At 41.1% G+C, this 14,600-nt stretch overlaps 1 protein-coding gene and 1 non-coding gene across 2 annotated transcripts in view; one reads left to right on the top strand and one right to left on the bottom strand.

Annotated features, from left to right (window-relative positions):
- SLC2A12 (solute carrier family 2 member 12) overlaps window positions 1–14,600 on the bottom strand; it is a 64,092-nt gene that overhangs the window by 35,388 nt on the left and 14,104 nt on the right. The window contains exon 2 of the mRNA XM_004587330.2: window positions 8,595–9,938. Within this exon, the coding sequence (XP_004587387.2) occupies window positions 8,595–9,938 (1,344 nt within the window). The remainder of the gene's footprint in view (window positions 1–8,594; window positions 9,939–14,600) is intronic.
- LOC118758373 (U6 spliceosomal RNA) lies at window positions 12,497–12,603 on the top strand. The gene has a single exon (XR_004995670.2). It is a non-coding gene; the product is annotated as a U6 spliceosomal RNA (small nuclear RNA).

Here is a 14,600-nt window from a genome sequence, read left to right as displayed (position 1 = left end):
GAAATTCCTTCTTCCCAGCTCTTCCCTTGGCTTTCTTCATATAGTCCTTGACCCAGCGTTCAGCACCCCATAAATGGCCTCTCAAACAACCCTCCTCCAAGCACTTCCTTTTTTATTTTCTGTTTTCACTATTATCTCTACCTGAATTTTAATATTCTTTCTGAATTTGTATTATAGATGAATACAGGTGCCCCACTTCTGTGAGTAAACACATGGTGATGAAAAATATCAGAAATTTAAAAAAAACTTACTTAGTACAGTGTACCTGCCAGGCATCTAGCACACTGCTGAGGATGACTATCCTTTGTTTTGGAACTAAGTGGGGCTGTGGATCACCACTGCTGCCTGCCGTCATGTGAGAGAGAAGTTGTTATGACATTCCACTAGATAGGAAAAGATCCAGATTAAAAGTATGGACTCAAGGCCTAGTGATGAACACCCTTGTTAGGATGATTACATCCTACATAGGAGTGCTTGAATTCACTTCCTGACTTTGCTCCTGACTCCAATTTCCTGCTAATGCAGACTCTCGGAGGCAATGGTGATGGCTCACCATGAAGTCATTGCTACCACTTGGTAGACCTGGGTTGAGTTCCTGGCATAGGACTCTCTCTCGCTCTTTCTCTTTCTCTCTCTCTCTCTCTCTCTCTCCCTTCCCCTTTCTCATTTTCTCAGAAATCACTTTTTAAACATTTTTGAAGTAGAGTTTCTACCAAAGTTGAAAAATTACATCAACCCAGCCTTAGTTGAAAACCATCTGAATTAATTTTCTTGCTTATATTGTATGCTCCACCGCTAGTTCTATGAGGGAAAGGAAACGGTCTTTCTCATCCCTTCCTAAATCTCTAGCACCTACATCCTACCCTGCAGGTGGTGAGTGGGTGAGCAAATCAATTTATCCCCATCACTCCTTCTTTCTGTCTTCTTTTCTTGGACTCTCCCACATGATTCTTTTGTTGGAACTTCCACTCTGTTTTGGCCTCTCAGAGTTGGTAGAAATCAAATAAGGTTTTTTCAATGTCACTTAACATTCAGCCTTCAGTGCACAATGAGGTTGCACTAGAACACATGAAGATAAAATTATTCATAACCTCATTGCCTAATTTAATAGAGGATCTTGGGGAAAATTACTTCCATTTACTCATAATGAAAAAATATTAATTATGAGATGCAGAGAATCATTAGTTAACTTATAGACACATGGGTTTTTGGATTAGAAAAGCCCTGGCAATTATTATGAAAACAGCATCCACACACATTTTTCTGTTGCATATCATTGTAAGGACGATGGGGTTTCTGCACAAAATTACCTCAAATGAACTCATGAGATGAAGATGTTATGAGTGTTGGGTGCTGGCTCATCATGATTTTGCTTGGGAAACATGAGTGGAAAAGATTTCTTCATATAGCTTTAAGACCTAACAACATCAAGATGCAGAAATGCTCAGTTATTAAGAAGTGCTGGCGGTGAGCAGCAGAAAGCTGTCCGTGTCCCATGTCCAGGATACTGGGTTTGAGTCCCAGCTCCAGCTCCTGACTCCAGCTTCCTGCCGAGGAACACCCAGAGAAGCAGCAATGATGCTTCCAGTGACTGGAATCCTGCCTTCTAGTGGAGATCTGGACTGAGTCCCTGCTTTCCAGTTTTGGCCTCTGCCCAGCCCTGACTCTGCAGGCCTTTTGGGGAGCAAATTAGCAAATGGGAATTCTCTTTGTCTATCCCTCTCTCTGGTTCTCAAATCAATGGACCAAAGTTTTTAAAATAGGCTGAAAAGGAGCTAAAATGATGATCACAATCAGCTCAAAAACAGAGCGTTTACAGTCAGGGTTGTATTTTGATCCTATTTGGAACTAAATGATGAAGTATTCAGAGTGGAGCATTTAATGAGAGTCTCTAATAAAATGTACTATGCTCCTTGATTTTAGTTGATGGAGGAGTTTTAACACTAGTTACAGAAGAATGGAGGACAAGGGTTTGTGACTTCTTTTGAACCCTCTAGTATGCTGGTGAGGCTTATAGACTGCTTCTTAGAATAATATTTTATATTCATAAAATTATGTCCATAAGATTACTTGGTTCCAAATGTGCACTCCTTCGCTGAAGCCTGGATTCTGAGAGGCAATCTCATTCTGTTACCGTCAGGAAAACAAGGGAACAGAATGTAAAATGATGACCTGCACACACTTTCACCTCAGAAAAGAAATATTTTCCTGGCAGGAGCAAGCCAGGCTGTGATGTAATACAACAGCACGATGTTGTTCTAAGCCAACTCATATTTAAGGTTTAATGAGGATGGTTTAATGTTGTTTTTGATTTCACTTTAGAACAGCAAGTACTTTTCCTTTTATATCTCCATTTACACAAAGGGTATGTTTGTTTACCATACTAGCAATAAACCATAATTGAAATACCTGAGTGATAATCACATCAGGTTAATAAGTTTCATAAAGCATTTGGAACTAGTGTGAAAATCTTGTGCCTAATAAAAATCGTTAAATTCCAGCTGGCCCATTTAGGTTACACGAGGGCCATAGAAAATAGTTTTGAGGATTGAAAATGTGATTCTTAAGGCATTTGTTTATAGAAAAAAAAATAACTATCGCGCAAATATGGGCATCAATGGCCAATTCTTGAAAAGATAGAGAAAATGGACACTAGGAGAACGCACAGCCCCAAGCCATGGGTGCTGGAATGGCAGGAGTCTCTAGGGACCGACAGTCAGTGCTGTGGAAGGGAAGGGAGGCCTCCCTGGTGCGGTGCACTCCAGGCGACAACCCACGTCAGTCTTCAGACTACAATTACAAACATGAGACGAAAGCCTTAAATCCCCCTCTCTGCCCAGACTTCCTTAAGCCCTGGGAGACTCCATCTTCTTGGCCTCGGTTTTGGTCTAAGAAATTCTCAAACAGACCCTCTTCTCAGCATTATGCAAAAACAGAGGTAGCCCAAAACCACCAGGCTGACTTTTAGGTACTTTGTGTCCAAAATGCCCAAATAAGTATTGATGGCTGAACAAAGGAAATCTCTCAATGTCTCCTCGCAGTTGTTTCTGAAGACTACTTAAAATCCCCCGTGTCTTTTCTTACAAGCAGAAACAGAAGACCATTTAAAAAAAAAAAAAAAAAACATACCCAAGTGACAGAGGGCAGTTCTATGCCAAATCTCATGATGGTTGGAGTCTGGCATGATGGAATTTCTCCGGCAGCCCAGTGTTTCTAGCCTGCAAGGTCCTTAGTCTACCTACAGGACAGCTTGACACGAGTAAAGAACCACGCTGTGAGAGCTTTTCTGTATCTGCATCACGTTTAAGTCCTTTCTCCCGCCTCTCTCCTTAGTAACTCAGATGTAACCCAGCATGACTTCCAAATAGACCGATGGAGTGTTCAAATAAAGCGACAGGAAGGAAAATGCAAGCTGTCTTTTTTTTCCCCTGTCATACCGCTTGTATTTTAGTAACTAGATTTTGGTGAATAAACCAAAATAAAACGTCAAAGAAGCTATCCATCAGATTGTTGAGGATTAAATTGTGTTATTACACTGTGCCTTACATTGATACCTTGCCTGATACATGCCTGTTCTGCTCTCAGAGGCTGAACAGCTATTATGTCACCCATTTCATAGATTAGAAAGAGGTTAGAGAAGAGAAACAGTTAAAGGATTGCACAGCCAGGAAATGCAACAGCTCAGGTTAAACACCAGATTTTCTGATTTTAAATTCAGACTCTTTGCTACCTGGAACTAAATTCTTCCAGATTAGAAACACAATAGTTCATACAAATTAAGACTTTTGTTAAAAGGTCTGACTCTTAGAGGAAACAAGATTTTCACTACACTTATATATGTAAAGGATTTGATAGGTTAGAGGAACGAGGAGGAGGGCACAGCGAGGATTTTTTTTTTTTTTTTTTTAGTGCAGAAGGGAGGGTTTTAAGCAGAGAAAGACATGGTCCAGGAAGATGGCCAACTTTTCACTTCTCCCTCGTTTCACAGCCCGCCAAGATCAACCAACCCTGCTCTGCTCCGTGTTCCGGGAGCACTTTCAAACAGTTAGACCCCTCCATTCCAAGTCCTTGTGGGCTTGTGCACAGATCCCAGCCCAAGCAGCAATGGCCGATATGCTGTGTGAGGGCTGCCACACCAGGTGACAGAGGTAAAAAGGATGTTAGATCACATATTAAACACCTAGGGGTGCACTTCCTCAATGGAGATCCAGCTCTGGGGTCCCCTCTTTGGGTCTTGACTACTGGGGAGCTCTGCTGTTGCATTCTTTCTCTTTGCCTTGTTCTCTCCCTTTACAGCTCAGATTGTTGCTTTGTTTCTACACTGAAAGAACTTAAGGACCAAGTAGTACTTTCCAGCTATTTACAATAGGGAGAAGAGGAAAAAATTGCCTCATTGTAGAATGTCAGGGGACATCATTTATTCTAAGTGAGGCCTAGTTGCATTCTGCAGGAATGGTGCCCTAGCAGCACAACCACACAGACCACACTGTTAATAATGCCCTGGCATTATGTAGAGACAGCCATAAATAATGACCAGGGTCTTGAAAAGCAGTTTGAGATTTACCCATCAAAGATGGTGACAAGGGTCAGCCTGTAGGTACGTGGGTGGGGTTCTACTCTTCTTGATCCCAATCTCTTGGATCTTCTTATTTCTTCTCTATAAAAGGAAAATGCTGGACTAGGTAATTTCTGTTCAACCTATACTCTTTGACCTCTCTGGCGTAGAAAATAAGAAGGCACAGAAGTTACATGAGTATCAGTGATATGCAGCAAATGGCACCAAAAGAGTTCTGGTGGGTCTGATGTGATGGCTCAATTGGCTAATCCTTTCCTTGTGAGCACTATAATCCCATAAGGGCACTAGTTCACATGCTGGTTGCACTGTATCTCATCCAGCTCCTTGCTCAGGTCCTGGGAAAGCAGTAGAGGATGGCGCAAAGCCTTGGAACCCTGCACCCACATGGGAGACCTGGAAGAAGTACCTGACCGTTTTGGCCATTTGGCAGTGAGCTAACACTTGCAAGATCCTTCTCTCTGTCAATCTGTCTTTTCAATAAAAATAAATAAATCTTAAAAAAAATAATGAAAGCACTGGTGTGAAGCATGGAAGATATGTGATAGGCCTGGAATGGAAGAGGATCTTGGTCGGCGTGCTCAGCAGTCTGGGAGTGAGATCACAAGGCTAGACTACAGTGACAGAAACCACGAATGGGGAGCTCCTTGAGGGGAAACATCCAAGAGGGTTGGGGTTGGATTGGGCCCCAGATTGTAGCCCTAAGTGCAGAATGAGTGGAAATGGACGGGAAGAGGGAGGAGACCCTGGTGTAAGAGGGAAAAAAGTCCAGCACCGGGATTGTTTTGCTTTGCTGAAGTGAAGCATCAAAATGGAAAAGGCTAACTGCCTTGGGAAAGAGGAACTGGAAGTCATGTGAGATGACAGAATCGATGATATGAGAGAGCAGCAGCTCAGCGAGGCAATTAACGTTCCTGAGAAGACAAACACAATACCTTCCGAGTGCGTTAGTCAAAGCATGCTTTCAGTTTTGCAGCTGAAGAAGCAAAGGCCAAAAGGCATTAATGAAAGGATCTCGTCTCTCTTTTTAGAAGTAGCTGGGATGAAAACTAGGTATATTCTTTAATAACTTGCATTTTAATTTTTTCAATTGTCTATAACAACCAGTGAAGAGTGAATGAAGGGTCATTAGCCTGTTGAAAGGCTATCCTCTTTTAGTTGTGTGTTTATTATGGTGGCTTTACACTCTCATGTCAGCTAAGCTGGAGCTATGTTTCCTAGAGTCTCTATGGCTGTGTTGTTCTAAATTAGGGTTAGCAGGAAGGGAAATTTATTTGCATAGGATTTGGAAGGTCTCTTCTTGCCTGGGACTAGGGATCTGCACTGCATATCAGAAGATAAGTGTTGCTTTCATTTATTTCAACCAGTCACTTAACCTCTCTGAGGCTCATGGTCTTCATGTGTAAAATTCCATGAACAACACATGCGCTTGCTGTGATGGTTAAATGAAACACTCGAAACTGCCTATCACGGCTTTTGACAAAATAAATACATAGATATTATTGTTGGCTAATCAATATTAGTTCAATCTGAGCTGAAATTATCTTTTGAAACAATTAGTATAGAATACTGTGTAAGAAATTCTAGAAAATAAAGTATCTTTTTGCAAAAATCAAATTCAGTTTGCTAAAGTAGAAACACTTGATCTAATACAGGTATCACATGATATATGATAGACTGAAAGATCTGCAGTTTCCAAACTTATCCCCAAATCAAGGGGAGGTTGGCGTGAATAGAAGGTTTCCAGATAGGAACAGGTGGTTCTGGACTGTTTCTCACAATATGTATTACATTAGCTCTTTTAACCTGAGTTACAACTGAGTTAAAACAAAGAAGACATACTTTCTTTCTGCAGACTGAATCTAAATGGATATTTGATATTTCAAAAGACTAGATAAGGAAAAATGATGTGAAAAAGGAATATTTTTAGCTTTATAATGAATATATAAAAAGGAGGGAAGATGCTTGCAAAAGAAATCAATGAATTAAGAACTACCACCTGAAGTTTGTCTAATGAATAAAACTTACAAAACTTGTTAAAAATGAAACTTTGTTCCACAGACAAGGATAGGGTATTCCTTGGTATTTGATAGGACCCATATCTTGCCTTTCTGATAGATTTTGAAGAGTTTCTTGAAAAATCCAAGTAAGATGCTTGATCAAATAGCTACAGTCCAGCTAATTGAATCCTGACAGTGGTAGAAATTTGCTTATAGGAAATTGTTCTTAGATGGTGTTTATCATTGTTAAATCTTGATAAACAAGGTCAAGGCTCAAGAACAAGAAGGTGATTGACGCTTAGGGCACAGCAATGTTCTGTCTCTGCCCAGGCACAGCCCTTGCATGGGAACACACTCACGTATCTATTCATGTGCCTGTGGAAGGATCAGCTCCTGTTCTGTGGTTTGGACCAGAGGACCCAACCTTGCCACTGCTGATTAGGTTGGAACTGCCACCTCAGACATGACAAAGAGCAGGGTCCATCAGATCTCTCCCTCCTCTGGAATTTGAACAAGTCAATATCTGGAGATTGATATTTTAAAAGTCGATGTAGCAGCGACAAAATAAGGAGATTGAGTCAGGGTTACAGACTCGAGGTATCAGCCACGTACAAAGCTGGCTATTAATTAACTGGGATTAGGCAGACCAACCATGCAGGTTGTTGAACAGAAACAGACACCGAGAGTGAGGCTCAGTCCACTTAGCTACCAGCTCCTTGAAGAAAGTGACAGTGTTCGTTTTGCTCATTCCTATTTCTGCAGCATTTATCAGAGTTCTTGGGATTTAAAACCTGATCATTCAGTGCTTATCAGGTGAATGCATCATTAATGAGCTAGCAGTAGTGATTGAAGCAGGTTTTTATGTGGCTCTCTTACCAGAAACAGTCTTCCACCTCCGTGAAATTCCTTCCCCGCAGCCCAGCCTATGTCTTTTTCTTGGTCCTGAAACTTTAACACTTTTCTTTTATTTAGGCCAATTGTTTACCTCCTTGCTCCTTGTAAACAGGTTTCAAAACCAACTCTATAATAGAGAGGGAGGGACTGAAAAAGAAAGGAAAAGGGAAGGAGAGGAATGAGAGGATGATAGAAAGCTGGAGATGAAGTGGCAGAGAGAGGCAAGCCTCGACTTTTAAACACTTTTCTTTCAACAAGGTGAACAAAAGGCATTCTGGAAGGCAACAGGTGATGGTTCAAGTACTTGGGTCCATGTCACCCACATGGGAGACTCCAACGGGATTCCAATCCTCTGGTCTCAATTTCCTGGCTCATCCCTGATGAATGTGTCTGGAGATTGAACCAGCAGTCATAAGATCTCTCTGTTTCTCACATTAATAAACATAAGTACATTTTTAAAAGATTAGAGCAAACAACCTGTTCTAACAAATCCATCTCTGATGAGAGTTTGCTCAATAGAAGTGCTTAAGGATTGTCACTGGAGCCAACTGGCTATACTAAATAAAACAGCCTAATGATTCTCTCCCTGTGAATCATTTGTGTTGCAATGAAGGGTACCATAAGATGGTTTCACAGAAATAACGCATCCCCCTTCCCAACTCATAATTTCCCTTTCTTCAGTATTACTGGCTTGCATCCATTATTGTGGCTTTTAGAACATTTAAACTCTTGATTAGTTTTTCTTCCATCTACGAAGAGACTCAGACATGATATGGAAAATGTTATCACAGCAAAGCCTGTAATAATAAAACAATCTTACTCTCCTGGGCAATAAATACTTTTCTAGTCTGAGTCATCCCCAATCAACTGAAGGTAGAGTGTCCTCAAACGACTGATAGTAGGTAACTTGTCCGTCATCTGAATATTAGCCCTGCATATTCACAAGCAGATAGAATCCACACTTACTTTCCATATTTACAAAAATACCAAATGGCTAATAGGATTCTTATCTTGCCTTTAGCACTTAGGAATATGGTTGACTTTTTTGAGGAAGCCCCGACTGGTCAAAAGTAACACATCAACATTCATGAGGAAACACAGGAAAAGAATACAAATAAAGTACTTACTTGGTCCTAGACCAATTGAAAAAGCAGCCACATAAATAAGCAAGCTGGCTAAAGACAGCCATTTCAAGTAAGTTGGAACATCTGCAGGGTCTGTGACTGTCTCGTGTTCAGTTTGGCTTAGTCCTGAATTTGGTAAGGATGTAGGGCTTGTCTCTGCTTTTACATCTTTATCATTTTTCATAGGCACAACAAGTGAGTTACTGCTGTGGGAAGGGATCCCTTTAAAGTACTCCCTGAGAGTGTTGTTGCTAACAGACAAGTTTCCTGGACCATAAAATACAAGCTCATCCAAAGACTGGTTGACTGGGCTATGGCTTTGGCAGATATTGGTGACATTCATGTGGATGTTGAGGTTCACAATGCCCATGGTCAGCAGTGAGGCTGCCATCACAGAGGAGCCAATGCAGAGGAAGGTTTTGCTGCCAACGTGGTCAACAAGAAAGGTGGCCGGGATGGTGCTGACAACCTTGACCACTCCAACCCCAGTGGAAGCCAGGCTAGCTGCCTCATTGCTTTGGAAGCCAACAGACTTCAAAACAGTTGATGCGTAGAATAGTATGTTTGGTTGTCCAGTGACTTGTACAAAAAAAACCAGTGTTAAACCTATCATTATTCTGGTCCTCATGTTGTCTTTGGAACGAAACAGATCCCCAAAACTGAACTGATATTCATCCTTCAGGGAAGATTTGATTGTAGTGAGTTCCTCTGTGGTATCTGAGACAGATCTTAGTTTTTCAAGGACCTTGCTTGCAGCTTCCTCTTTTCCTTTCATCACCAGAAACCGAGGGCTGGGAGGAAGAAAGTACATTGCAATTGCTTGCAAAATTCCGAAGGGAATAACAAGGCCAAACATATATTTCCAGCCCTGGGCCACATTGGCAAAGGCGTAATTTGAAATATAGGCACAAAGAATGCCAATGACTATCATCAGCTCATTCAGTGACACAAGAAGACCTCTTCTGTTCTGAGGTGCAATCTCAGCGATGTAAACACACGTGGCAATGGAAGAGAGGGAGATAGAAACCCCTATTGCAATGCGTCCTATGATCAGAACGGCATAGGATAAACTGAGTATTAAGACCAAGCTTCCAAGTCCAAGAAGGCAGGATGACAAGATGATCGCCGTCCTTCTGCCGTACCTGTCAATTAGAAAGCCGCCAATGAGAGAGGCCAGGAAGGCACCAATGAGGAGGGAGCTCACCACCATCTCCTGTTCGTGGCAGGTGAGGGCTAGCAAGGTTCTGATTTGAAGAAGGGCCCCAGAGATGAGGCCAAGCTCGTATCCCACCAGGAGTCCGCTGACAGCTGCAGTGACTGATGACAGGAAGGTAAACAGGCTGCAACCTACAGGCAGAGGAGAGACAGAAGAGTCGGTGCTGCATTTGTTCATTTTAGATATTTTACAGCCAAACCAAAACTTATCTTTCCTGGCAATGAATGTAAGCATAAACTATATTCAAATAATACACTAAACACAAATATAATTTTTTTTCCTTGTTTAGAGAGAAAGGTAGGGAGAGTTTTAGATGTTCAACTTCCTCTGATCTTTGATCTTTTTGATGTTTTTAGTGTAGAGCAGAAACCAAAAGAGAGGCTGATGACAGATGACGAAGACAGAATGAACAAGAGTAATATCTACTTTATGCCTAGTCATTGGATTAGAAATTCAAACAGCCTCTTCTTCTCGTCCTGGAACACAAAGTGGACACTTAAAGTAGGGCTTTGCAGGTCATGATCAGAATTCTTTACTGTTATCCTAAGTGTATTGGAGTTGCCATACTAATGCTATGGAAGGCATTGACTTACGAGTTCCTTGTCTTAAAGTCTACTACTGCTGTGGTGTGGAGAAGAGAAGATTGGAAGCAAACAGGAATTTGTTAACCTTGGTTTTGGCAAAAGTATGATAGTTTAGGGATGGGTGTTTAGAGCAGATCTGGAGTTAAGTATATGGATTTTTCTAAACCAATGTATAAACCAAAAATGACTGAAACTGCGCATGCATTGGAGGTGGAGGTAAGCAGGTAGGACAGAAGGCAAAACATCTGTTGGTTTGAACAGTTGTTTGGGTAATTTTACAGCTTTACATTTATCATACACAGTTTTATACATTATGTAGCACAGTATACCAACATGTGAGAGCTTTATAGAATAGGGTTTGGGTGACAACAAGAGGAAGAGTGAAAAACAGAAGCTCCCTTTTGGTTTTACTGAAATGTTTTACTTGTTGTACGTAACAACATAGTTGGGTGAAATTTTCAATTGGCATATTGGGTATGTGAATATGGAACATAACGGATAGGACATGCCTGGAGATACATATTTGAGAGTCAATAGCCTGTGTTTAGCATTAAAGAAATGAGAATGGGTGAGCTCACTTAGGATGGTAGAGAAGAGGACACAAAAAAGCAGAATTAGGATTGGGACCTACGGAAGTCCAATGTTTAGAAGAAGCAGCATCAGCAAAGCAACAAACACAACTGAGCAGCAAGCAAAGCAGGTTCAATATAAGTGCTTTGACACACTATTATCAAAGGCCTTGCTGAGGCAATTTTAATCTTGCCCCCCTTTTCTGTACGGGGGTGAGATTTAGTCTAAGTTCAGTTCTAGTGAAATGAGCAGGTCAAATAAATGTGATTTAACTGTTCCCATCACAAACATTCACAGCTTTTTCATCTGTAGAATCTTGATCAGATATGAGAAGTAGAAAACTCCAAAATGACATGAAATATTTAGATGGAGGAGCAAATGAAAATGTAATAATCCACATCAAATTAATTTGTGAGCATTGTAGACAAAACCTCAAACTGAGATTAAGCCAGAAATTGATCCAACATGAAAGTAAATACTTTTAGAGACCTGTTTATTATATTTTAAAGACAGAGTTACAGAGAGAGAAGGAGAGACAAAGAGAGATATTTCATCTACTGGTTCACTCCCCAAATGGCCACAATGGCTAGAACTAGCCCAGGCTGAAGCCAGGAATAAGGAGTTTCTTCCGGGTCCCCTGCATGGGTGCAAAGGCCCAAACACCTGTGCCAGCTTCTCTTGTTTCACAGGCCATTAGCAGGGAGCTGGATCGGAAGTGAAACAAGTAGAACTCGAATCATTATCCATTTGGGATGGTGGCACCACAGGTGGAGATTTAACTTTCTATGCCATGGCCCTAAAAACAAATACTTATCACCACTGCTTGGTAGGTACTTTCCCAGGTATTGGGAGTAATGGAGAGATAAGATACTTAGGTGTATAGAGCAGTATAGTGTGTGGTCCTTACCTCCAAGACACAAACTATCATGGTAACACGTCTATCATCTTTTAGTTATAATGTACTCTTTTATTTATTTACACATAAAATCACTGTAAAGCACTCTTGGATCTTCATTCATGCCCTCATTTTCCACTCATTCTTTTCATGTGATTGTAAACTCCTAAACATCAAATTCTTCTTCCACAAAGGCTAATCCTAATACGTAGGTGAGAATTGAATTATTCTTTTCTCTGCTTGCCATTGTTCATTTATACTTTATGTGCTTTAAGAAAGTGTTTTTTTTTGGGGGGGGAAGGGGTGCCCAGAGCGGTAACCACCTAGCAGCTAAAGTCCTTGCATTGCATGCACTGAGATCCCATATAGGCACCAGCTCTATCCCGGCAGCTCCACTTCCCACCCAGCTCCCTGCTTGTGGCCTGGGAAAGCAGTCAAAACAGCCCAATACCTTGGGACCCTGCAGCTGCGTGGGAGACCTGGAAGAATCTCTGGGATCCTGGCTTCAGATTGGCGCAGTTCCGGTCATTGCGGCCACTTGGGGAGTGAATCAATGGACAGGAAGGTCTTCCTGTCTCTCCTCCTCTCTGTATATTTGACTTTTCAATAATAAAAAAAATTCTTAATAAAAGAAAGTGTTGTGCTCACTTGGGCAGCATATTTACTAAAATTGGCGTGATACTCAGAAGATTAGAATGGCCCCTGCTCAAGGATGACACGCAAATTCATGAAGTGTTCCATATTTTTAAATATGTAAAAAATTATAAAAAACAAAATCAAAATCAAAATATAAAGCATTGCTTTTTCATTCATTCGAAATATGAAACAGCAGAGAGCAAAAGGGAGAAGCTTTTCCCTCTATTAGTTTACTCCCAGATGATGCCAATACCCAAGTCTGCCAGGTGAAAACCAGGAATCTGGAGATCCATCCAGGTCTCCTACATGGATGGCAAGGACTTAAGTACTTGCACTGTCATCCACCAGCTTCTTGGGCACATTAGCAGGAAGCTGGATTAGAAATAGAGTACGTAAGGTGTGAGTCAGCACTTTGAAATGGTATGCAGAAGTGCCAAGTAGAAGATTAGCCCACTGCTCCACAATATCTGTCTCTGAATGTGTTGATTAGAATGTGTGCTTTGGTAATTAATATTTAGTCTCTGATGTTCTTTAAAAAAAAGAAATGTTTCCTCCTTTTAGAAATAAAGTGAGAGACAGAGAGATCGCCTCCTGGTTCACTCCGCTGATCCTCAGGAGCTGGGAGTTTATTCTAGGTCTCCCGGTTAGGTGGCAGGAACTCAATCACTCGTTGCTTGCCAGGGTGTACATCAGTAGGTTGCTGGGACTGGAATGGAGCTGAGACTCAAACCCAGGCACTCTGATAAGGAATGTGGGTGTCCGAATCACTGGGTAAAATGCCCACTCCTCTGATGCTCTGATTGGAGCAATGAAGGATTTTGAGGAATGACTTGCTGGGGAGACAGATTAAGTGAAGGACTTAGGAGGGTATTTGAAGTGATAGAAGGTAGCCAGGAATACCAAATTAAGGATAAAAAAAATTGAAGCTGGAATTTTTCTTGCCACTTATTCTCCAGCACCTTCCTTATTTACCTCTTTCATTGTATGGAAAATGATATTTTCCTTCATTTGAAATTTAAGAGCTCCCTTTTCTGATCCTCTGTTATACTGCCTGAGATAGAGGGCCCAAGAAGGTGGCATAAGGGACATATTTTAAGGATCTGGAAGCCACCTAGCTTGGTATAAACCCCTCACATGACCAGAGTCTGATAATATGCTTTTCTGGGACATATTGAAAGTATTTTCAAGTGGATCAGTAAAAATATTTTTCTTTCAGTTTAACATATTCCAACACACTACTCTCTTGTTATTGATCTGTCTACTCTTTTCACCTATCTTTAGGACACTTGTCTCCAAAAGATTAGTAGCTGTCAGAAAATTCCATGTCCCTAGTGCTACAAGTAGAATTTACCAAGAAAGCCTTTTTTTTTGTCACAAAATCAATGTGAAATCTCTGTCTGAATTGTACTTATCTTCCCCATTACATGCTTTAAGGACTACTTCCCCAAAACCAACTTCCCAACTCACCTTACTTCCGACACTTAGGACTCCAATTGTTCTACTATAGTCCTAGGTCATTCATTTGGGACTTTGAATTCTAACTAGAGGTGTAAGGATACCCCTAATTTTCCAATAGTATGTCCTGTGAAACCTCAAGATTTATTCAGAGAAATTTATTCATTGAAGAGAGACACGGAGCGGACTCTTAATGCTAATGATGATTCCTGATGATGAGAGAGCAAAAGGTATGCCAGAAAATGGAAATAACTTTTCCAAGAAATCTGCAATGAACATAGGAATAAAGACATAGGATATGATCTGAAAGAACTGGAAGAAATTGAGATTTGCTTTTGTCTAAATACATCTGTGAGAGTTTGAGGCAGCTGGGTGGGCTGAAGAGAAGCAGGGCATGCCACAGGACAGCATGACATAAGGATTCATAATTAGTACCTTTTCAAAATATCTAGTGCTGATATCAAACTCAGTCTGCATTGGAACATCACACTCAGGTTCCAGCCATTTTGCTTCTGGCATCTCTTCCGAGGAGCCCTCCCATCACAAATCATTCCTTCCACAAGGTACCATACAGATGGCTTCTGCAGCCATCTGTGAACATCATGGAAGTGGAAACCATTGGGTTCCCATCAACTATTGGGTTGTGCTTCTCC

The sequence above is a fragment of the Ochotona princeps genome, chromosome 1, assembly GCF_030435755.1.
Source record: "Ochotona princeps isolate mOchPri1 chromosome 1, mOchPri1.hap1, whole genome shotgun sequence".
Classification (NCBI taxonomy): Eukaryota; Metazoa; Chordata; class Mammalia; order Lagomorpha; family Ochotonidae; genus Ochotona; species Ochotona princeps.
The sequence above is the reverse complement of the archived record's forward strand: the minus strand, read 5'-3'. Positions and strand labels throughout refer to the sequence as shown.